Here is a 24,397-nt window from a genome sequence, read left to right on the forward strand (position 1 = left end):
AACACTCTGTGTCACATAAGAACATAAGAGAAGCCCTGTTGGATCAGGCCAGTGGCCCATCCAGTCCAACACTCTGTGTCACATAAGAACAAAAGAGAAGCCCTGTTGGATCAGGCCAATGGCCCCTCCAGTCCAACACTCTGTGTCACAGAAGAACATAAGAGAAGCCATGTTGGATCAGGCCAGTGGCCCATCCAGTCCAACACTCTGTGTCACATAAGAGAAGCCCTGTTGGATCAGGCCAATGGCCCCTTCAGTCCAACACTCTGTTTCACATAAGAGAAGCCCTGTTGGATCAGGCCAGTGGCCCATCCAGTCCAACACTCTGTGTCTCCTGCTGAAGTGGCTGCAGAAGCCACCCATGTTCCTGTCACAGGAAACCAGGGGCAAACCCCACATGAGGTGGGGAGCCACTTCTTCCCTCCTGCAACTGGAGAGGGAGAACCTGACTGGGCAGGGCTGGCTGGGCTGTGCCTGCTTCAGGGGGCCACTGAAATGCTGCCCCCGCAACTAAGACCAGGGAGGTGGGGAAAAGGGACTAGGGTTGTTCAGGGCTTAGAGCCCCCATATTCTCAGTCAGCCTGGGGCTCTCACCAGGCAAAGCCCCTCCCCAATTTGTCCAGCAGCCCAGCCAGAAGACTGAGCCGGCCTTCTCTGTTCTGGTAGGAGAAATGGGGGGAAAGAGACCCTTTTGTAGGTGAAAGCTGTCTTCATTCCATCTCCTGCTAGTGGTCTGGAGGTGAGAACTGACCATCCTTGTCTAGCCAGGGAGGTCATTAGCATTTCTAAAATGCTGTTGGATTGAAAAGAATTCACTACCTGGAAGCGTGAACTGACCATTAGTCTTTCTAAAGGATTGTTGGGTGAGTCTAGAGAATGTGAGTAAAGGTGACCATTTTGAACGATCCAAACCTCCACACGCAAAGTTAATATGGAGTTTCCTATATGTTTGGTGTAGTGGTTAAGTGTGTGGACTTTTTTTTTTTTTAAGTTAAACAAATTTTATTGACCAGTACACGTACACAATACACCATCACCATACATATACACATATACAACCAAAACAACAACGATAACTATATATATATCCACCCAGTAACCATCACCAGCCCCGCCTCCACCATGAGCTTAAGGGGTATTTCCAAAACACCATTTCGAATTCCTCATTTCAATTCCCATACTTTTTATCCATAAATAGAGTGGATCCCATGTCTTTTTACAATCCTGTAGATTACCCCTCTTAATCTCATCATTAACGTATCCAATTCAGCAGCTTCCAGAACCTTTTGTAGGAATTCATTCCTGTCAGGTATTTTAGGGACCTTCCAATATTTGGCATACAGAATTCTAGCCACAGTGATGATATGAAATAAAAGTTTTTTTTTCAGTTTGGGCATATTTTCTTTAATAATGCTCAATAAATAAATATTGATTTGAGTCCAAAACTTTTTGGCTTGATTACACTGCCACCAAATATGGTAGAGAGTTCCCTTTATTTTGCCACATTTCCAACATTTATTGGAATAGCTCGTATAAATCTTGGCCAATCTTTCTGGCGTCAGGTACCAATGATATACCATTTTATATAGGTTTTCTTTGAATATTGATGATTTAGTTAGTTGTATGTTTTGCTTCCAAATTTCTTCCCATTCCTTCAACTCAATATTAAAACCAAAGTCTTTCAGCCATTTTATCCAGCACTCTTTGACTATCTCGTTCTGCATTTTTTCCTGCAGGAGCCAATTATAAATTCTAGAAATGAGTTTCTGATTATCTTGTAATATCATATCCAATTCATTTGGTTTTCTAGAAAACCCCATTACTTTATCAGCTTGAAATTTGGAATTAACTTGCATCTTTGTCCACCAATCTATTTTAATGTTATCATCATCTAAGTTCAAATTATGAGTATTATCCAATAATACTCCATAGTTGTAGTTGGCATCCCAGTTGTAGACGTTTGGGTGCATAGAAGCTTCAACTGGGGATACCCAGCAAGGTACATAAGTATAAAACCTTTCCTTAATTTCCATCCATACTATAAAGATAAGCTTCCGAATTACGTGTCTGGAAAAGATGTTATTTCCAGGGGGAACCTTGTACCAAATATATGAGTGCCACCCTCTAGCTAAACCTGCACCTTCTAATGATAGCAATCTTTTGTTATCCAATAATAACCATTCCTTAGCCCAAACAAGACAGCATGCCTTATAATAGATTTTCCATTTGGGTAAAGCTAAACCAGCTCTCAGCTTACTGTCTTGTAGGATCTTAAGCGTTATTCTTGGCTTTTTGTTTTGCCAAATAAAGGCGAGCGTCATCTTGTTAAGTTGTTGGAAAAAGGTTTGCGGTAGTGTGATAGGAATCATCTGAAACAAAAAAAGTATTCTGGGTAATACATTCATTTTGATGGAGGCGACTCTACCCAACAGCGAAATTTGTAAGTCCTTCCAACGGATCAAATCAACTTGAATTTCTTTTAAAATTTTGTCATAGTTATCCTTTTGTAGTGTTCTCAGACCAAGGAAAAGAAAGAAGATTTTTCAGCAACTTTACAAGACGAGGTCACAAATAGTGTGCTTACAAGAAACACATATTAAAAAGGATGATATAAAATTTTTACAAAATAAAAGATTAGGACAACTTTTTCACTCTTGTGATTCCGGGAAAAAAAGAGGAGTTGCTATTTATGTACATGAGTATGTAAAATCCAAACTGTTATACAATGATGAGACGGGAAGAACTGTGTTAATAGAAATAGAAATTAATGGTGAAAAACAATCTTCGGGAATAAGAACATAAGAACATAAGAGAAGCCATGTTGGATCAGGCCAATGGCCCATCAAGTCCAACACTCTGTGTCACACAGTGGCAAAAAAAATTTATATACACATACACTGTGGCTAATAGCCACTGATGGACCTGTGCTCCATATTTTTATCTAAACCCCTCTTGAAGGTGGCTATACTTGTGAATATTTATGCACCTAGTGATAGTCAAGAGAAATTTTACGCTAGACTCCATCAAAAGCTGCTTGAATATGGCTCTGAAAACTACTGTATAGTGGGGGACTATAATGCAGTCTTAGAGGCTACAAAGGACAAAAAATACGACCTTATCAAAGTGGTAAAATCTCAAAATTTACTACCCAAGTCCTTTTTGAAAATAGTGGATGAATTCAATCTTATAGATGCCTGGAGAATGAAAAACCCGCAAACCAAGGATTATACCTTTTTTTCTCATGCACATAATTGCTGGTCTCGCATAGACATGTGCTGGATGTCGGCCTCCTTGGGTTGCTAGTCACCCAGGCACATATATTACCCAAAACCTATGCAGACCATAACCCTGTACAAATTAACTTAGAAGACTTCCTTCCCAAGCCACGTTGGACCCTGAATCTACAAATTTCAAAAGAAAAAGCCTTTGTGGAAAAAGCTAAAAAAGATATTCAGATGTTTTTTGAACACAATTTGAAGAAAGATACATCGATGTTGGTTATTTGGGATACATTCAAAGCCTTCTTTAGGGGGACCGTAATCTGCTATACTGCCAAAAGAAAGAAGGAAAGGATGAAAGCCTACAATGATTTAATATTAGAACTAAGTGAGCAACAACAACAAAAAAAGTAATACAAAAGAAATAAAATTAAGAATTCAAACCATTCAACATGAAATTAATTTGATTCTCACTGAAAAACTAGAGAAGAAGCTGAAATGGGCGAAACGAAATCACTTTGAATATGCTAACAAGACTAGTAGATGGCTGGCATATAAACTGAGAAAAGAAAGAGCGAAAAATACTATCAGTTCCCTTAAGAATGAAGATGAAGAGGAGGTCTCACATGCAACACAGATGCAAGAAATTGTTCAAAACTTTTATCAAAACCTCTATAAAAAACAGGAGATTTCAGAACAGCTTCAGGAAGAATATATCGATAAGGTTCAAATTCAACATCTAACCAAAGCTCAAAAGACAGATTAGAGGAACCCATTACAATGCATAAGAACATAAGAGAAGCCATGTTGGATCAGGCCAATGGCCCATCAAGTCCAACACTCTGTGTCACACAGTGGCAAAATTTTTTTATATAAATATACACTGTGGCTAATAGCCACTGATGGACCTGTGCTCCATATTTTTATCTAAACCCCTCTTGAAAGTGGCTATACTTGTGGCCGCCACCACCTCCTGTGGCAGTGAATTCCACATGTTAATCACCCTTTGGGTGAAGAAGTACTTCCTTTTATCCGTTTTAACCTTTCTGCTCAGCAATTTCATGGAATGCCCACGAGTTCTTGTATTGTGAGAAAGGGAGAAAAGTACTTCTTTCTCTACTTTCTCCATCCCATGCATTATCTTGTAAACCTCTATCATGTCACCCCGCAGTCGACGTTTCTCCAAGCTAAAGAGCCCCAAGCGTTTCAACCTTTCTTCATAGGAAAAGTGCTCCAGCCCCTTAATCATTCTAGTTGCCCTTCTCTGGACTTTCTCCAATGCTATAATATCCTTTTTGAGGTGCGGCGACCAGAACTGCACACAGTACTCCAAATGAGACCGTACCATCGATTTATACAGGGGCATTATGATACTGGCTGATTTGTTTTCAATTCCCTTCCTAATAATTCCCAGCATGGCGTTGGCCTTTTTTATTGCAGACGCACACTGTCTTGACATTTTCAGTGAGTTATCTACCACGACCCCAAGATCTCTCTCTTGGTCCGTCTCTGCCAGTTCACACCCCATCAACTTGTACTTGTAGCTGGGATTCTTGGCCCCAATGTGCATTACTTTGCACTTGGCCACATTGAACCGCATCTGCCACGTTGACGCCCACTCACCCAGCCTCAACAGATCCCTTTGGAGTTCCTCACAATCCTCTCTGGTTCTCACCACCCTGAACAATTTAGTGTCATCCGCAAACTTGGCCACTTCACTGCTCACTCCCAACTCTAAATCATTTATGAACAAGTTAAAGAGCATGGGACCCAGTACCGAGCCCTGCGGCACCCCACTGCTTACCGTCCTCCACTGCGAACACTGCCCATTAATACTCACTCTCTGCTTCCTATTACTCAGCCAGTTTTTGATCCACAAGAGGACCTGTCCTTTTACTCCATGACTCTCAAGTTTTCTAAGGAGCCTTTGATGAGGAACTTTATCAAAAGCTTTCTGGAAGTCAAGGTAAACAACATCTATCGGGTCTCCTTTGTCCACATGTTTGTTCACCCCCTCAAAGAAATGCATGAAATATGTGAAGCACTTAAAAAACAGAAAAGTAATAAATCTCCGGGCCCGGACGGTTTACCAATCGAATTTTTCAAAACCTTTACAGAGCTTTTAATAATTCCATACAAGGAAGTTATAGAGGATATTCAAGATACAGCTAACATCCCGGAATCGTGGAGTGAGGTATTAAGTGTGTGGACTCTTATCTGGGAGAACGGGGTTTGATTCCCCACTCCTCCACTTGTACCTTGGATCAGCCATAGTTCTGGCAGAGGTTGTCCTTGAAATGCAGCTGCTGTGAGAGCCCTCTCAGCCCCACCCACCTCACAGGGTGCTTGTTGTGGGGAAGGGGGAGGTAAAGAAGACTGTGACCACTCTGGGATTCAGAGTATAGGGCAGGATATCTTCTTTTTCAGAAGGAAGCTTCATCACGCTTAACTGCTCCCCGCCCCCCAGAAAGGATCCTGGCGATAGCCCTGCAGTCAGTGCCCAGAGACAGACAGACAGACAGCCGGGGGAAAGGACTGGGAACTGGGAGATACCCCTCATATAAGTGGTCTCCAATAAAGGTGAGCCTGGCTGCTTCCAGGGGAGCTTTTTCCCACTGCCCAACCCAGACCACTGAAGAAACAGCCTGCTGGACGAGGAGTGATCCTCTTCGTGGGTCCTTCTCGCCAGCTGCGGTGGGAGGGGAGAGGATCCCTTTGCCGCTTCTCATCTTTATTTGTGCTCTGCCCAGAAATCACTAAAATTGCAGAGTATCTTGGTTTCATTTTCACCAGCCCTCTCTGTACTCAATGTACTTTTTCGGTCCATTGGACGCTCCGGACCATTAGACGCAGGTGCCTGGCTGGGAGACAAGCGGCGAGATCGCTCCCTCCGCCCCCACCGCAAACCCAGCACTTCGCAGGGAGCGATCTCGCCGCTTTGTCTTCCAGCCAGGCACGCAGGCGCCGGCATGCTTCCCCCGCGCCTGCATGCCTGGCTGGGAGACAAGCGGCGAAATCGCTCCCTGCGAAGTGCTGGGTTTGCGGTGGGGGCGGAGGGAGCGATCTCACCGCTTTGTCTTCCAGCCAGGCACGCAGGCGCCGGCATGCTTCCCCCGCGCCTGCATGCCTGGCTGGGAGACAAGCGGCGAAATCGCTCCCTGCGAAGTGCTGGGTTTGCGGTGGGGGCGGAGGGAGCGATTTCGCCGCTTGTCTCCCATCCAGGCACGCTAGCGCGGCATGCTTCCCCCGCGCCTGCGGGCCTGGCTGGGAGATAAGCAGCGAGATCGCTCCCTGCGAAGTGCTGGGTTTGCGATGGGGGCAGAGGGAGCAATCTCGCCGCTTGTCTCCCAACCAGGCACGCAGGCACGGAGAAAGCACGCTGCCCCCTCCACAGCCGACGCTCGCGAAGCGCTGGGTTTGCGGAGGGGGCGAGTGCTTTCCCCGTGCCTGTCTGCCTGGCTTCAGCTGCTGCTTACAGCAAGCACCAGGATCGCTCCCTCCACCCTCCGATCCCAGCGCTTGCTATAAGCAGCAGCTGAAGCCAGGCAGACAGGCACAGAAGAAGCACCCGCCCCCTCTGCAAACCCAGCGCTTCGCGAGCGCTGGCTGTGGAGGGGGCAGCGTGCTTTCTCCCTGCCTGTTTGCATGGCTTCAGTGCTGATGTTTAAAGCAAGTGCTGGGATCGGAGGGTGGAGGGAGCGATCCTGGCGCTTGCTGTAAGCGTCAGAGCTGGAGCCAGGCTGGCAGGCGCGGGGAAGCGCCGGGACGGAGGCAGCAGATCCCCCCCCCCGAGGAAGGTACGTACGGTACCTTCGCTCCATAAGACGCACACACTTTTTACCCCACTTTTTTGGGGGGGGGGAAGTGCGTCTTATGGTGCGAAAAATACGGTACATATATTTACTATAAGGTATTATTATCCGCCTTTCTTCTTCCTTACAGAGCTCAAGGTAGCTCACAATATTAATACAATAGATTAAATTTAAAACCATCTTTTTGGAGTCCTAAATAAAGGTGCCTCCTGCAGCTTGAAGGTGAGAGGGAGGAGGATGTGCACCATCACTGTGTGTCCCCAGGGCCAGTCCTCCAAGTTCCTCGTTCCTTGCTGCTAAGGGAGCTGTGAAGCCAGCAGGCAGGCTCCTCTGTGGCCAGGAAGACCCTGGCCTGCGCCCCCCAAGACTCAGGTCGGCCAAGCCGGCCCAAGAGAGGCACCCCCACCCCGCTCTCTCACCTGCTCCTGGATGTCAGCGTCGTTGTCCACAAGGCAGCTTTGGCAGAGGGAGCAAAAGGAAGCCACTTTCTCTTTCAGGCCGAGCAACTGCGTCTGCAGAGGGAGGGCCGAATAAGGGCCAGGTCCAAAGTGGAGCCACCAAGAGACCCCGCAGCAGCAGCACTGCTTACCTGGCTGGGTTGGGGCCCAGAGGTGGGCCGGGACAAGTGGGCTAGTTCCCAGAGAAGCGAGAAGTGGGAGCAGGCCATTGCGGGAATAACAACCTGCAGCAAAGACAAAGGAGGACAAGGGAAGCAATGTGCTCCAGGTGCCTGCAGAACCAGCCCCATACCCTACACTCTCAGCAGCCCCTGCCAAGAGGCCCCCACACAAACCCAGTACCTGCTTGGGGACCTTGCCTGTGTCAACTGCATGGCGCAGAAGGTGGATGCAGGGTTCAAATAAGCACCAGGGAGTCAGGTCATGAGCACTGCACACAAAGGCAAAGGACCATCAGAACAGAGGTTATCCGTTCCTTTCAGCCCACCCAGGAGCGGCAGGCACACGGCTTAACTTCCGGGAACACAAGTCTGGACTTTCTTCCACCACTGATGACGGGGTGGAGCCAGGATGTGAAAGAGCATGACCTGAGGGGGCTGGCAATGGCTACTGAGCTCACCTGCCATCACCTGGTACTCACCTGTGGAAGGCAGCAATGCGCCTGAGAGTGGCAGCCAGGCTGTAAGCAACCTCTTCCTCCACCAGCGAGGCCTAAACAGGAAGAAACCAGGCAGAGAGAGAGAGAGAGGACTGTCTTCAGAGCAGAGAGGGCCCATCTGGTGCAGTCACCACAGGGGGGCAGAAGCCCTGGAGGGAGGGAGGGAGGGAGGGAGGGAGGGAGGCTTCTTTCCCTCGTAAAACACCCCATGATGATGGCCCCCGAGATTTTCATTCTTGCACCCAGAGCTGGGAACTGGGTCCTTCCAGCTTCACCCAGAATCCTTACGTGCCACCTTTTAAGCGCAGCTCTTGGTACCTGGAGCAGTTCAGCCACCTCATGCTGGAATTTGTCAGCGAGGTGGTCCACAAAGCGGCTGCGGGCAGAATCCACCCGACTGTAAAAGGCAAACTCCGGACAGCAAAGAGCAGACAGAGTCCTGGCAGCCGTCTCCAGCACTTCCTTGTCAGAGTGCTTTTCAACCACGTTCCACAGCTGGGTCACCAGCAACTCCAGATACTTTGAGACAGGGAGGAGAAGAAAGTGTTGGAATTTTGATGCAATTTCACTTCCTGTTGTCATGAGTTAATTAAGTGTTTGTATATGCATGATGTTTAGCCAGTGAGTTGGTAGAGCCAATGAGAATGTCTGCACGTACTTCCCGCCAAGGCTAGGTGTCAATATGCATAGTGACCATTGAGGGAGAGCCCTAATAGGCTAATCCATATATTTGGGTAGTGGTCTGAGGGAAACCATCTGGTCAATTTTATTGCTCTTTGTGTAAAGCCCTTAGATCTCCATGCAGTTGAAGTTAGGACTCGAGAGAGTTGAGATGTAGCCTAGAAGCTAGACAGGATATTGAATCCTTCTTTGTTTTCTAGAATTCCCAGTCATACCTTTTCCTCATGAGTAAAGTAAACTACTTTGATTCTTAAGCTAAACCATGTGCCTGGCTGTTATTTGTGGTGCTCTCCATGTTACTCTGCTAATCATATATCTAAACCCTAACAGAAAGACATGCAGAATTGGCCAAGAGGTGCTCTCTGAGAGGGCGGAGCAGGAAGGCCAACGGGCGTGTGTGTTCCCCTACCTTCTCCAGCCGACCAGTGCTGTACAGCCTCAGGTCGAAATAGCGAGGGGCCTCCAGCAAAGGCACCACTTTCTCAACATCAGCGGAGAACTGCCAGAAGAGAACAGAGAGCTCTAGAGACTGCAGGGTCACCTGCTGCAACCAGCAGCCAGCAGCGGATGGAGTTGGACTGCAGGGAGGCTGAACCTCCTGCCAAGGACCCCTCCCCCACCCCCCACTTTGGGCTTAGTCCCTTTCCCATGAGAGAAAGTCCGCAGTTTAGGTGGTAATAAAAATGAACAGCAAGAATCAACTTCTGTAAGCACAAATTATACAAATCACATTTACTCCACAAAGCACATTAAAAAGCCTGCCGGGGTAATTAATCCCCAGGACTGAAATTCTTCTGAATTCTTAACACGTGGCAGCAGCAAGCCAGCCCTTGGCGTCTCCTCAGCCAGCTGGACTGCAGGACCAGGGAGGTGGAAAACTTCAGCACGGACAGGACCTCTGCCTAGAACTGCCCAGGTCAAGCTCCTTGTTCGCACACAAGCCAATCTCCCCTGCGAAACCGCCTGCTTGAGGCTTGGCTTGAACACAGCACTCAGCAGCTTTGCATCTGCTGCACCCCCCCCCCCCCCCCATGCAGGCTGTAAATTACATGTGCAGTTTGTGGATGCTAATCCAGGCCACAAGCTAGATCTTCCCACTCAGCAGAGCACGTGGCACATGACATGCCAACCACTGCTGATGCACTCCCTCAGAGTATGTGCTCAAGTCTATGTTTGGCTATTTCACCTCCTCAAACTCACCCCCCATTAGGTTAGGGAATCTTCATGGCATCTTCTAAAAATTACAAGACCCATTCCATCACAGTCCATATTCAGATCGCCTCTGCCCCTTGTGGCAGGATAAAATCAACACCCTGTCTCACAAATTACTGGAATGTTGTGTTTTAAAAGTTCACAGAAACAGATGGATCTCACCACTTTTAATACATTCCTCACCTAATAAAATAACAAATAATAAAAGTGCCCCATGACGCAGAGTGTTAAAGCTGCAGTACTGCAGTCCTAAGCTCTGCTCAAGACCTGAGTTCGATCCCCTGCGGAAGCTGGGTTTTCAAGTAGCCGGCTCGAGGTTGACTCAGTCTTCCATCCTTTCGAGGTCGGTAAAATGAGTACCCAGCTTGCTGGGGGGAAAGTGTAATGACCGGGGAAGGCAATCGCAAACCACCCTGTAAAACGTCTGCTGTGAAAATTTTGTGATGCAACATCACCCCAGAATCAGAAACGACTGGTGCTTGCACAGGGGACCTTTCCTCCCCCCCCCCTTTTAACCTAATAAACTTCAAGGGAATAATACACCTACTTGTCACTAGGTGGTGATCTGAACACAACCTACTTGGTTGCTAAGTTCCTGTCTAGCCTGTTTTCCTTTAGTAAATAATATATATGGAGCAGATGGAGAGGACAGTGAGGAGGATGACCAGGGGCCTGGAGACCAAGAGCCCTTTGAGGAAAGGTGGAAGAACTAGGGAAGGCTCAGTCTGCAGAAGAAGAAGATATTGGATTTATATCCCGCCCTCCACTCCAAAGAGTCTCAGAGCGGCTCACAATATCCTTTCCCTTCCTCTCCCACAACAGGCACCCTGTGAGGTAGATGAAGATATTGGATTTATATCCCGCCCTCCACTCCAAAGAGTCTCAGAGCGGCTCACAATCTCCTTTACCTTCCTCCCCCACAACAGACACCCTGTGAGGTGGGTGGGGCTGGAGAGGGCTCTCCCAGCAGCTGCCCTTTCAAGGACAACCTCTGCCAGAGCTATGGCTGACCCAAGGCCATGCTAGCAGGTGCAAGTGGAGGAGTGGGGAATCAAACCCGGTTCTCCCAGATAAGAGTCCGCACACTTCACCACTACACCAACCTGGGGGTGGGGGGCAGGATGGCTCTCTATAAGCATTGGAAGGGCTGCTGTCCCTTCGAGGAAGGGAGGGAGCTGTTCCTGTTGGCAGCAGAGGAGAGGACTCGCAATAATGGATTAAAATTAAGGGTGGGGTGGTACTGGCGGCACATCAGAGAAAGGATTTTTTCTAAAGGATTTTTTTTTTAATCAGCTCCCGAGGGAGGTGGTCAGCTCCCCGTCCCTGGCAATCCTGAAGCAGAGGATGGATGGATGAGCACTGGTCAGGGATGCTATAGGCTGATCCTGGACTGAGCAGGGGGCTGGACTAGATGGCCTCTATTGTCCCCTCCAACTCTATGATTCTGTATTATCCTTTTTAATTTTTATTAAAAGATCACAGCAGCTCTAAAAAGGAAAGCAAGTTTGAAGGCAAAGTCAAGCTTCTTGCAACTGCTCCTATTTTACTAGGCCAGGCAGGTCTGGAAAGAGATTGAGAAAGTAACTCCACAGCTGACCCTGCCTCTGGAGAGCTGGAAAAGAAACCTCTCAAAAAACCCTCCTCTCCCCCTGCTGCGAAGTCTGCCGCGAGCAGCTTCTGGGTCTGTCTCCCCTGCCCTGCCCTGCCCCGCCTCCAGGCTTCCCCTCTCCAGAGTGGGGCTCACCTTGGCCAGCAACTGGGGCAGCAGAGGGATGACGTGCTGGGTGAGTCTCAAGCGCTCTTCGAGCTGGGCCTTGCGGTCTCGGGCCGTTAATGTCTGCCAGAGAAGGAAGTCAGAAGGAAGAGCAGAGGCCAGGGAGCACCCAGGCCTAGGAAACCACAGGAAGGAAGAGGGGAAGCGCCAGGCAGGGGCCCACCCTCTGGTTGTTACCTTTCTCCCAGAGATCCTGCCGACAGGAGGTTGTCCCTCTGTTGTCTGCCGCATGCTGGCCACTAAGGTCATGATGAGTGCGCTTTCCTGCTCATCACTAAAACCTGTGAAGGGAAAACCGCGCTTTGTGGGCCACCCTGCACTGTAGAGGACAGAAAGCACCACCCATCTGATACGTATTCAGGTAGCCCTTATCCAAGGCCCTCCGGGTGGTGCTCATGGGTCTCCCTCACCCCCACCCCCTTTAAAGCACCCGGGGCAAATCAAGATCTTGAGTCACATCTCTGCCCAAGATCATCCGGGACCTCTTGACGCACTAAGCCAGGCAGGATGCCTCCCCTGGGGGCTTCCCTTCCCCAGTTCGACTCAGACCCACTCCTTCATGTTCTCAGCAGCAGCAGCATTCAGTTTCCCATCTGCTTCATCTGACCAAGCCTGTGGGTGCAAGCTGCTAGCACTGACTTAGCATCACACAAACTGTAAAGTCAGTGACATATAGGGTGGCCATAATATCTGCAGGCCAGCCAGGGACACCTTGAGGGGGGAATGAATGTGTGTGTGCGCGCGAAGCGCGCGCCACCGCAAACAGGAAGTGACGTCACTTCCGGTGACATCATGCCACTGCCGGAAACACCGCCGGCCCTCCTCCACGCAGGGGGGGAGGGGAAGCGGACGAGAGGAGGGGGGCTGGCAGCGACAAGATAGCAGAGCCTGAGCCGCAATGCACTAAAGGGAGGGGGTGAGAGAAAGAGGGAGGGAGAGAGTCATTCCAGTCCTCCGGCCTAAGCAAGATGGGGTGTTAGGGGTGTTAGGCGATGACACAGAAGCACACACAGGCAGGCACACACGCAGAAGCACCCCCCAAAAGAGAGGCAGCAGAACTCACCTGTCCCCTCTGTGGCACAAGCAGCGAGCCCGATCCTGCCCTCAAGAAAAGAGGCGCAGGCCCAAAGGCCACCAGGCTAGGCCCGGGCAAGCTGACCGCCTGCGGGTAGGCCTGGGCCCTGTAGGGAGCAGGCTCCATTGGGGTGGGGTGGGCTGGGCTGGGGGGAGTCCAGTTCCGGGAGGTCTTGGGGCTCAGCAGGCGCCCTCGCACCCCGGCCGCGTGCCCAAGCGCAGCCCTGGACTCCCCGGGCAGTCTCCCCGCGAGGCAGGCCCGGGCTCCCTCCCCATAGGGAGGCCAAGAGGCGGAGGGCGGCAGCGGGGGCCAGCGGAAGCGCAGGTGGCGGTCGCCGGCTCCTCTTCTTCGTCGTCCGCCTGGTTGTCTGGGCGGCCCTGGCCCCTCAGGCCCATCACCCTCTTCACCGCCGCCTTGGCAGCGGCATGGCTTTTCCCCTGCAGGCCAGGACTCGGTGGGGTGGGGGACCGAGGAGCCAAGGCTCTGTCCGGCCGTCAGACACAGGCGAGGCGAGGCGCCTAATGTGGGGATTTGTCGAGGTTGCCTCTCAAACGCAACCGGTGAAACTCCTCCCTTCCGTAGCCTCACTCTGCAGCGTGTGCGCCTCTTTGGGGGGCTTGCCTGCTCACCCCTGCCCCTCTCCCACGCAGTCACACACTCCCCGCTTGGCCATGTGGCCATCTCCTGGCCCAGGCCTCCCGCTCCTTCCAGCCTGGCAGCAGTCCCACGAAAGAGGGGCGCCACGCCCCCCTCGAGCCCGCTGCTCTTGGCCCCGGTGGAGAGTCAAGGGCGGGCCCCAGCCAGGAAGGTCTTATCTCCACCCTCATGCCCCGTCCAGTGCCACAGCCTCTGGGGGCCCCTGCACTGACTTGGGATTGACTTTCTGCTCCGCTCCGGCCAGAAAGTGCATCAGGTTCTCCCAGGGGCCTGTGCAGAAGGCCGCTCCATCTTGGAGCGAGCAGCAGCCAAGTGAGGATGGAATAGAAAGATTACCTCCCCCCCCATACAAAAAGAAAAAGAAAGAAGCCCCCACCCCACCCCTCCAAGCAGGCAGGATCTGTTTTGTGCGGCCTCTGCGGAACAAAGCGCGAGATGTCAGGGACAGTTTTTCAACTCCTCTGTTTACAAAGCAAAAAGTTTGGCCCCGGAGAAAGTGTGGGACTGCGCTAGCTTCCCGGCAGTATCTCTATTTCTCTGGTGACCCCCTATGCCGCCTGGAAGCCAGGCACAGCACAGACCCGCTGCGCTGAAGGCTCCCTCCCGGGCCAGTCGGCGGACAACTGGGAGGGGGGGAGCCAGCTTGGGGGCGGCCTTGGATGCCAGGGACACAGGAGGAGGGGGCGGGGGTGTCTGTGCTGGGTGCGAAGCGGGAGCGGAGCGAGACACCAAAGGAGACAGGCACGTCATTCGCCAGCCCCAGCGAGACGAGGGAAGGGAAGGGGTGAGCTGCCGGGGCCAGCCGCTTGCCCAGAGAGACAGCTTCGGACCGGGAGAGGGGGCTCCCATTCCCACCACAGCCCTCCCGCCCCCCGCCACTCACCCAGAGGAGTGCTGGGGAGGGCAACAAACAAAACAACCCCCAAAACCCTTCCCAAAGTTTCTTCGAAAACTTGGCCGGGACACTTGCCGGTGGAGGCAGACGGGCTGCAAAGCAGCTACGGGGCGGGCTTTCGAGGGGCAACATCCTCTGAGAAGCCTCGCAGACAGCCCCCCCCCTTTTGTGTTCAGCACGGCCGCAGGCTGAAGATCCCCCCTCCGCCGGCTGCTGTCAAGGTACTACTGGACAGGGCGCCCGATTGGTCCCGGGTTAGCCAACCCGTGAGGCGGGAATTTGGGGGCAGAGGCAGGACTTTCCCGGGTGGGCGGGACGATCTGGCCACCTACAAGCGTCCAGCACCATCTTTTCCTGTCACTCACCCTCTGCTGCAGGCTCCTCCAGCAGCAGCCCGGTCAGCACTGGCCAGTCCTTCAGCAAGGGAGCTGCACAGTCCCACAGGCTGTCCACCAAATAGGCCATGTGGTCGTGGAGCTGAGGGTGGAGAGCAGAACGAGGCCATCAGCCTCACTGACCCTGTCCCACTCCTCCACCCTGCCCAACTCCTTCAGCAAGGGAGCTGCGCAGTCCCACAGGCTGTCCACCAAATAGGCCATGTGGTCGTGGAGAGCAGAACGAGGTCATCAGCCTCACTGACCCTGCTCCACTCCTCCACCCTGCCCAACTCCTCCAGCAATTGAGATGCGCAGTCCCACAGGCTGTCCACCAAATAGGCCGTGTGGTCGTGGAGAGCAGAACGAGGTCATCAGCCTCACTGACCCTGCTGCACTCCTCCACCCTGCCCAACTCCTCCAGCAAGGGAGCTGCGCAGTCCCACAGGCTGTCCACCAAATAGGCCGTGTGGTCGTGGAGAGCAGAACGAGGTCATCAGCCTCACTGACCCTGCCTCACTCCTCCACCCTGCCCAACTCCTCCAGCAAGGGAGCTGCGCAGACCCACAGGCTATCCACCAAATAGGCCGTGTGGTCGTGGAGAGCAGAACGAGGTCATCAGCCTCACTGACCCTGCTCCACTCCTCCACCCTGCCCAACTCCTCCAGCAATTGATATGCACAGACCCACAGGCTATCCACCAAATAGGCCGTGTGGTCGTGGAGAGCAGAACGAGGCCATCAGCGTCACTGACCCTGCCCCACTCCTCCACTCTGCCCCACTCCTCCACTCTGCCCCACTCCTCCAGCAAGGGAGCTGCGCAGTCCCACAGGCTGTCCACCAAATAGGCCGTGTGGTCGTGGAGAGCAGAACAAGGCCATCAGCCTCACTGACCCTGCCCCACTCCTCCACTCTGCCCCACTCCTCCAGCAAGGGAGCTGCACAGTCCCACAGGCTGTCCACCAAATAGGCCTTGTGTTCGTGGAGCTGAGGGGGGAGAGCAGATTGAGGGCATCAGCCTCACTGACCCTGCCCCACACCTCCAGTCTGCCCCACTCCTCCAGCAAGGGAGCTGCACAGTCCCACAGGCTGTCCACCAAATAGGCTGTGTGCCTGAGAGGAGAGAGCCTCGCCAACCCTGCCCCACTCCTCCACCTTGCTGGGCAGACCAGCCTCCGCTGCCCTCTCACCTCACTCTCCACGAAGAAGGAGAGGAGCTGCTGAAGAAAGGCTCGGGCTCCCTCCTTATCTCCATTGTCACCTCCCTCTGGCGCCAGCAGCCTGCAAGAGTCAACTATCACCACTAGGCAGCCAATCTCACTGGGGCAGACGAGTGGGGCGAGACCCCAGGCATCCTCCTCATCCCCTTTCGGCTCCTGATGCTGCAGCGCACCGGGGGTGGGGCTGGGGCATCACTCACTTCTTGTACAAGAATTCTCCAGCAGCAACAGCTAGAGGACGGCTGGAAGCATAAACTAGTGGGAAGATGCGTTCGCAGTCAGCGTCTGTGAGCAGGTCCTCCATGTTCCTGCACAGAGAGGGGGGGGGGGGGCTTTGTTGTGGCAGGAAGGCAATTGTGTCAACTGGGCAGCCAATGCAGACCCTCCCCACTATCTCACTGCTACTCACTGGAGGAGGGTGAGGAGCCTGACAGCTTCCACTGCTACCTGGGGCTCCTTGTCCAGCGCCATTGACACCATCCGCTCCTGCAAGGAACAGGCAGACTTAGGCAGACAAACACAGGACACCCCCTCCCACACACACCCTGTCTGATATGCAGTCACCAACACTGCATTGCTCACTGTCCAATATGCAATCACCAACACTACACCCCCCACACACTATCCCATATGCAGTCACCAACACTGCACTCCCCCCCACACCCTGTATGATATGCAATCACCAACACTGCACCCCCCCCAAACACTATCTGATATGTAGTCACCAACACTGCACTCCTCCCTACACAGTGTCTGATATGCAATTGTCAAGTCTGAATATAACTCTGGCTCAACCAAAGGGCATGCTGGGTAGAACCAAAGTAGAACCAAATGCTGCTAGTGCCTCTCTACTGTTCCCACATACACACCCTGTCTGAAATGCAGTCACCAACACTGCAGCCCCCCCACACACATCCTGTCTGATATGCAGTCACCAACACTGCATCCCCCCACACTATCCGATATGCAGTCACCAACACTGCACTCCCCACCCCACATACACACCCTGTCTGAAATGCAGTCACCAACACTGCAGCCCCCCCACACACATCCTGTCTGATATGCAGTCACCAACACTGCATCCCCCCACACTATCCGATATGCAGTCACCAACACTGCACTCCCCACCCCACATACACACCCTGTCTGAAATGCAGTCACCAACACTGCAGCCCCCCCCACACCCTGTCTGAAATGCAGTCACCAACACTGCAGCCCCCCCACACACATCCTGTCTGATATGCAGTCACCAACACTGCATCCCCCCACACTATCCGATATGCAGTCACCAACACTGCACTCCCCACCCCACATACACACCCTGTCTGAAATGCAGTCACCAACACTGCAGCCCCCCCACACACATCCTGTCTGATATGCAGTCACCAACACTGCATCCCCCCACACTATCCGATATGCAGTCACCAACACTGCACTCCCCACCCCACATACACACCCTGTCTGAAATGCAGTCACCAACACTGCAGCCCCCCCACATCCTGTCTGATATGCAGTCACCAACACTGCATCCCCCCACACTATCTGATATGCAGTCACCAACACTGCACTCCCCACCCCACATACACACCCTGTCTGAAATGCAGTCACCAACACTGCAGCCCCCCCCCACACATCCTGTCTGATATGCAGTCACCAACACTGCAGCCTCCCCACACCCTGCCTGATATGCAGTCACCAAAAATGCATCCCCCCACTGTCCGATATGCAGTCACCAACACTGCACTGCCCTCTACACACAGAGTCTGATATGCAATCACCAACACTGCACTCCCCACCACACACCCCATCTGATATGCAGTCACCAGCACTGCACCCCCCAGTGTCTGATATGCAGTCACCAGCATTGCAACTCCACACACAGTGTCTGATATGCAGTCACCAACACTGCACCCCTCCCCACAACGTCTGATATGCAGTCACCAACACTGCACTCTCCACCACACCCTGTCTGATATGAAGTCACCAACACTGCCCCCCCACACCCACACCCTGTCTGATATGGTCACCAACACTGCCACCCTCACACACCCTGTCTGATATGCAGTCACCAACCCTACCCTAAACTTCTCTTCCATCACCCAGTTTATGAGTCACAGAAAGTCGCTGCACTCATCTGCCATCGTTAAATATCCACCATTATTAAATATACCACCATTTTAAAGACTGCTTGTTATAGCACCTGTATTATCTTAATGTTTTAATGTATTATTGTCTACTTCTGCTTTAATTGGTTTTACGTAATGTTTTATTATTATGTAAGCCGCCCTGAGCCTGTTTTGGCAGGGAGGGCGGGATACAAGTCAAGTAAATAAACAAATCTGAACTATTTCCTGTACCACCAGCAATATTCCCCAAGCAGCTCACAACAGCAGTTAAAAATATAAAGGAAGCAACATAAGACAGCACAATAAAAACAGTAACAAACAAAAAATAAAGAGCAGACAAAGCTTCTTAAAAAGGAACAGAAATCCTGAAACCACTTTGGCAGAATCAGAGCTGGGAGGGGGTGGGAGGGGATCTAGTATGCAGGAATCCAGAGCAAGAGCATCCCCAGCTGCTCCCCCAACTCATTCCGGTCCTGCCCTTTGCTGGAGGAACCCAATGCTGCATTCAGTGCGGCTCCCCTTCTGCAGTTTATCCCAACAACCCCAACCCCACACACTTCACAGCTGGGTGACATCAGTCCCAGGAAACACTGCTTGGCCTGCTGGGGAAACTGGCAAACCGTGCAATGTGATTACTTTGGTGAAGTGGAGGAACTCCACAACTGGGGTGAGTGGATGCAGATTACTCAGGCTGAATATCGTGTTGACTATTATTGTTAGGAGCAGAAATGCAGGAAACAAGGAGAACTCTTCTCTCTTCCTGGATAGTATTGGGAAGGTCTCGCCTCGGCCTCAGGGAGTGTCCTGTTCAGCTGGCTGCGCTTGCAGCACTTAGCGACTGCCAGTGAGGCAAATCCATCTGCTTCAGGTGACTAGAAGTGAAAATCTGCCTTGGGTCATTTTATTTCAGCTACCCTGCCTCTGCCCGTGACAAGGGGTTGCAAAAGGCACCATATGATGCAGTACAGAGTGTTCCAGGATCAGCTTTCAGGGTGGGAAAGTGTGCATAACTTCCCTGACACCGGTACACGGCAGCCACAGTGTCTGTGGTCACCAAAACAACACTGCCCTGCAGGACTGGAAGAAAAGCAAGTGAGGAACTAGTAGGCCGCCAACAGGAGTAAAACCTTCCCTCCAGCAGGATGTTTCGCTGGCCACTGTCAGAACTGATAATTATTGAACTCTGTGATTGTAATGCCTGCTTAGCTTAGTCGAATATATATGGCAATTGTTAGGAAGTAGTTAGCCCTGTATCTAACAGTGTGTGCAAATGCTTTGCATTCCAAGCAAGCTGGAGGGAGGCATCTGCCAGGAGCCTTTGAAGCTGCCTCCCCCTTTCCTCTCTCACCGATAAGAAGCCTTGGTAACTAAGCAGGGCCCCTTGAAGGGTGGGAACCAGTTTGTTATTGTAACTCGAATAGCTTAAAGAATGTAACCACTGCTGAACTCGTCATTAGAATCAACTCGTCTTTTGCCTGTAACGTTCTCCAATAAATGCTTAGACTTTAACCAGAGTTATGAGCCTCGCTTGGAGTTCTTCAGTTCTGACAGCCACTTGCAGCACACAGTAGAGCTTACATGATTCTGGTAATGAATATCCCACAAAGTGTGCTGGACAATCTGTTTTCCTACCAGGAGATGCTGAAGAAGGCAGGGGCTGAGGAAGGAGGCAGATCTGGTGATGAATATCCCACAAAGTGTGCTGGACAATCTGTTTTCCTACCAGGAGATGCTGAAGAAGGCAGGGGCTGAGGAAGGAGGCAGATCTGGTGATGAATATCCCACAAAGTGTGCTGGACAATCTGTTTTCCTACCAGGAGATGCTGAAGAAGGCAGGGGCTGAGAAGGAGGGAGGCAGATCTGGTGATGAATATCCCACAAAGTGTGCTGGACAATCTGTTTTCCTACCAGGAGATGCTGAAGAAGGCAGGGGCTGAGGAAGGAGGGAGGCAGATCTGGTGATGAATATCCCACAAAGTGTGCTGGACAATCTGTTTTCCTACCAGGAGATGCTGAAGAAGGCAGGGGCTGAGGAAGGAGGCAGATCTGGTGATGAATATCCCACAAAGTGTGCTGGACAATCTGTTTTCCTACCAGGAGATGCTGAAGAAGGCAGGGGCTGAGAAGGAGGGAGGCAGATCTGGTGATGAATATCCCACAAAGTGTGCTGGACAATCTGTTTTCCTACCAGGAGATGCTGAAGAAGGCAGGGGCTGAGGAAGGAGGGAGGCAGATCTGGTGATGAATATCCCACAAAGTGTGCTGGACAATCTGTTTTCCTACCAGGAGATGCTGAAGAAGGCAGGGGCTGAGGAAGGAGGCAGATCTGGTGATGAATATCCCACAAAGTGTGCTGGACAATCTGTTTTCCTACCAGGAGATGCTGAAGAAGGCAGGGGCTGAGAAGGAGGGAGGCAGATCTGGTGATGAATATCCCACAAAGTGTGCTGGACAATCTGTTTTCCTACCAGGAGATGCTGAAGAAGGCAGGGGCTGAGGAAGGAGGCAGATCTGGTGATGAATATCCCACAAAGTGTGCTGGACAATCTGTTTTCCTACCAGGAGATGCTGAAGAAGGCAGGGGCTGAGGAAGGAGGCAGATCTGGTGATGAATATCCCACAAAGTGTGCTGGACAATCTGTTTTCCTACCAGGAGATGCTGAAGAAGGCAGGGGCTGAGGAAGGAGGCAGATCTGGTGATGAATATCCCACAAAGTGTGCTGGACAATCTGTTTTCCTACCAGGAGATGCTGGAGAAGGCAGGGGCTGAGAAGGAGGGAGGCAGATCTGGTGATGAATATCCCACAAAGTGCGCTGGACAATCTGTTTTCCTACCAGGAGATGCTGGAGAAGGCAGGGGCTGAGAAGGAGGGAGGCAGATCTGGTGATGAATATCCCACAAAGTGTGCTGGACAATCTGTTTTCCTACCAGGAGATGCTGGAGAAGGCAGGGGCTGAGAAGGAGGGAGGCAGATCTGGTGATGAATATCCCACAAAGTGTGCTGGACAATCTGTTTTCCTACCAGGAGATGCTGAAGAAGGCAGGGGCTGAGAAGGAGGGAGGCAGATCTGGTGATGAATATCCCACAAAGTGTGCTGGACAATCTGTTTTCCTACCAGGAGATGCTGAAGAAGGCAGGGGCTGAGAAGGAGGGAGGCAGATCTGGTGATGAATATCCCACAAAGTGTGCTGGACAATCTGTTTTCCTACCAGGGGATGCTGAAGAAGGCAGGGGTTGAGAAGGAGAGAGGCAGATCTGAAGCTTTGTAACACCTGAGGGTTCAGAGCACTGAGGGTCGCCTGGACTTCAGAAGATGGACTTCTTGAAAAAGCTAGAGGGATATAATCTGCAGCACAAGGACTGTCCATCAGGAGACAGGAAGAGGGTGCTATTATGTGCATGTCTGAATCACAGTCATTGCCTCCCTAGACTGTTTTTTTACAAAGGGAAGGCCAAACAAACTTAGACCTGAGTATTTGGACATGTTCTAGAAGCTTGTTCATTCTGCTGTGGAACAAACATCCTCCATCAAGGGTAAACTGCCTAGTCTTTGAAGGCCACAGGGGATGATGGCAGGATCCGCTGCCTTGATATGATGGGATTCTCTCACGAGAGAGGCAGGCTGCTACATGCCTAGATGCACAAGCTGCTCCGTCAGCCATACAGCCTGCTTTTGGAAGACAGTCTAATACAGAAGCAAGTGTTTCCCAGAGGGATAACTGATAACAAGCCAAAGATACCAAATAATTGGCAAGTGTGAAGGGAAGACGTGCAGAAGAGTAAAAGTTATACCCAGTGCCATCAAACCTCCAACAATAATTGAGAAACAGTGTTGCTTCCGCCCTGGAAGTGCATCTATTATTTCACTTTTATGTATTTTCTAATCTCCTAGATGGAAGGAACAGTTTCTTCAAGAGTCCTTCACCACCTATTCAGAAGCACAAAAAGAGCTGCAGGGGGATGCACTTCATCAGATTGTCACACAAATCTCCTCTCCGGCATACAGACGCAGATTTGCAGAAGAGACCAGGGCTTTGGGTCCAGCGCCAATCAGCACGGAAAGCACCCCAAGCCTTACCCGAGTCTTCTAAATCTGGTTAGAAGAGCCAACCCTTCTCCTCCTCCTCCTCCTCCGGTGAGGAAGAAGAGTATGGCTGGGACAGAAGACAGATTCAGGAGGTCAGCTGTGTTGGTCTGAAGCAGCAGAACAAAATTCAAGTCCAGTAGTACCTTTAAGACCAACCAAGACATATTCAAGGCACAAGCTTTCATAAGCACACAGACTTTCATATTCATGCATCTTTGGTTGGGGGCGGGGTGTGAATAGGAATGTCCACTCGACTAAATCCAAGTTGAAAAAATATCCAGAAAATACCTTATTGGTATCTTTTAAATATTGTTCAAATACAGATGGGTACTGATCAGCTATCCAAATGGCCAAACCGCAAATATTCCAGGGCCGCTGGATAGTGAAAGTTAAGGGGCATTTAAAGGGACGGTGGTCCCTTTAATGCCTTCTCCAAGCCACATGACTCTGCAGCATTTAAAGGGCTCACAGTCTCTTTAAACACCTTCTGGGTGAACTCACAACTTGGAGGTGACTGTGAGCTTTTTAAACACCTTTGGAATTCATTGCCATGGAGTCACATGGCTTGGAGAAGACATTTAAAGGGACCGCAATCCCTTTACATTCCTTTCCCCCCCTACATTAAAACACTTGGAAGAGCCAGGCCATTTTGCACCTGGCCTCCAGTGGCAAGAAGAAACAGCTAAGGCTTTGATGATAAAGGGTACTAAAAAGCAGGAGACAGGGAACAGCTCTCTTGGGAGTGGCCGAACACCATGCTCCCCCTGAACTCAGGGCAATTAAGCACCAGCATATAACAATGATGGAGTTACCCAGGCTACACATCTATGCAAGTCCAGAGCCCACACTACACAGGAACAGATAAGACTATATTCCTACAACGACCAAAGCTCACAGCAGAAGAGTAATAATGCCCTCTGGTGTTGCCTTCTAGCCGTGCCTTGGAATCTGTCCTAGCTAAAGAAAGTAGGGAGCCTGGAGGATATCTCAGGAATACTGAACTCTGAAGTGGACTGGACTACTTGAATCTTTCTCCATTATGCAACAAAGAATCTCTCACAATTAACTGGAGTAAGATGGGTCACTCAAAAGTTCCGACAAAAGTTACCCGGATTTCAGTAAAGCTTTTGACAGGGTTCCCCATGATGTTCTGATGGGTAGAATAGAGGACTGTGGACTGGACTCTGGGATAGTCAGGTGGAGAGGGAACTGGTTGAAGAATTGCACTCAAAGAGTAGTTGTCAATGACATCTCATCTGAATGGAGGGAGGTCTCCAGTGGGGTGCCACAGGAGGGCTCACTTCTGGGCCCAGTACTTTTCAATGTTTTTATCACTGCTCTGGATGAGGGTGTGGAGGGGCTTCTCATTAAATTTGCAGATGACATCAAATTGGGAAGAGCGGTGAACACACCAGAAGACAAGAGACAGAATTCAGTGAGATCTGAACACACCAGAAAAGTGAGCTAAAGTGAGCAAGATGCAATTTAAGAAGGGTAAGTGCAGAGTTCTACTTCTGGGTAACAAAACTGAGGAACGCACATACTGGATGCAGGATACACTTCTAAGTAGCAGGGTGTGTGAACAAGATCTCGAGGTACAGGGGGATTGTATGTTAAATATAAGCAGCCAGTGTGATGTAGCAACAAAAAAAGGCTAAAGCGATTTTGGGATTTATCAGCAGAGATGTAACATCCAACTCGCAAGGTGTCCTCGTCCATTCATTAGACCCCCCTGGAGTATTGTGTGCAGGCTGGGAGGCCTCCCTTCAAGAAGAATATGGAGCGGGTGCGGAGGAGAGTGATGAGGACGACCAGAGGCCTGGAGACCAAGAAGCCCTACGAGGAGGGACTTGGGAATGTTCTGTCTGGAGAAGAGGAGGTGGGGGGGGGACTGATTCCTCCCTTGGAGTCTTTGAAGGGCTGTCACTCAGGAGGGCAGGCAGCTGTTCCTGTTGGCAGCAGAGGAGAGGACTCACAATGGTGGGTTGACACTAATGGTGAAAAGCTACTGGCTGGACATTACTGCCTGGGGAAAAATGTACAGTAAGAGTGGAGCTGCCTACTGGGGAGGTGGGGAGCTCCCCCTCTCTGGCATTCTTTAAGCAGCAGCTGGATGAGCTCTGGTCAGAGATGCTCTAGGCTGATCCT

The 24,397-nt window shown here is 51.1% G+C and overlaps 1 protein-coding gene across 1 annotated transcript in view; it reads right to left on the reverse strand.

Annotated features, from left to right (window-relative positions):
- STAG3 (STAG3 cohesin complex component) overlaps positions 1-24,397 on the reverse strand; it is a 100,014-nt gene that overhangs the window by 18,926 nt on the left and 56,691 nt on the right. Inside the window, exons 12-26 of the mRNA XM_060233495.1 lie at positions 16,444-16,520; positions 16,235-16,342; positions 16,005-16,134; positions 15,709-15,801; positions 14,806-14,917; positions 12,877-13,406; positions 12,665-12,716; positions 11,991-12,094; positions 11,784-11,876; positions 9,237-9,326; positions 8,465-8,665; positions 8,129-8,199; positions 7,831-7,918; positions 7,620-7,712; positions 7,450-7,542 (exon numbers count right to left, since the gene is read on the reverse strand). Coding sequence (XP_060089478.1) covers positions 7,450-7,542; positions 7,620-7,712; positions 7,831-7,918; positions 8,129-8,199; positions 8,465-8,665; positions 9,237-9,326; positions 11,784-11,876; positions 11,991-12,094; positions 12,665-12,716; positions 12,877-13,406; positions 14,806-14,917; positions 15,709-15,801; positions 16,005-16,134; positions 16,235-16,342; positions 16,444-16,520 — 1,935 coding nt within the window. The remainder of the gene's footprint in view (positions 1-7,449; positions 7,543-7,619; positions 7,713-7,830; positions 7,919-8,128; positions 8,200-8,464; positions 8,666-9,236; positions 9,327-11,783; positions 11,877-11,990; positions 12,095-12,664; positions 12,717-12,876; positions 13,407-14,805; positions 14,918-15,708; positions 15,802-16,004; positions 16,135-16,234; positions 16,343-16,443; positions 16,521-24,397) is intronic.

Source organism: Heteronotia binoei, chromosome 2 (genome assembly GCF_032191835.1).
Source record: "Heteronotia binoei isolate CCM8104 ecotype False Entrance Well chromosome 2, APGP_CSIRO_Hbin_v1, whole genome shotgun sequence".
NCBI lineage: Eukaryota > Metazoa > Chordata > Lepidosauria > Squamata > Gekkonidae > Heteronotia > Heteronotia binoei.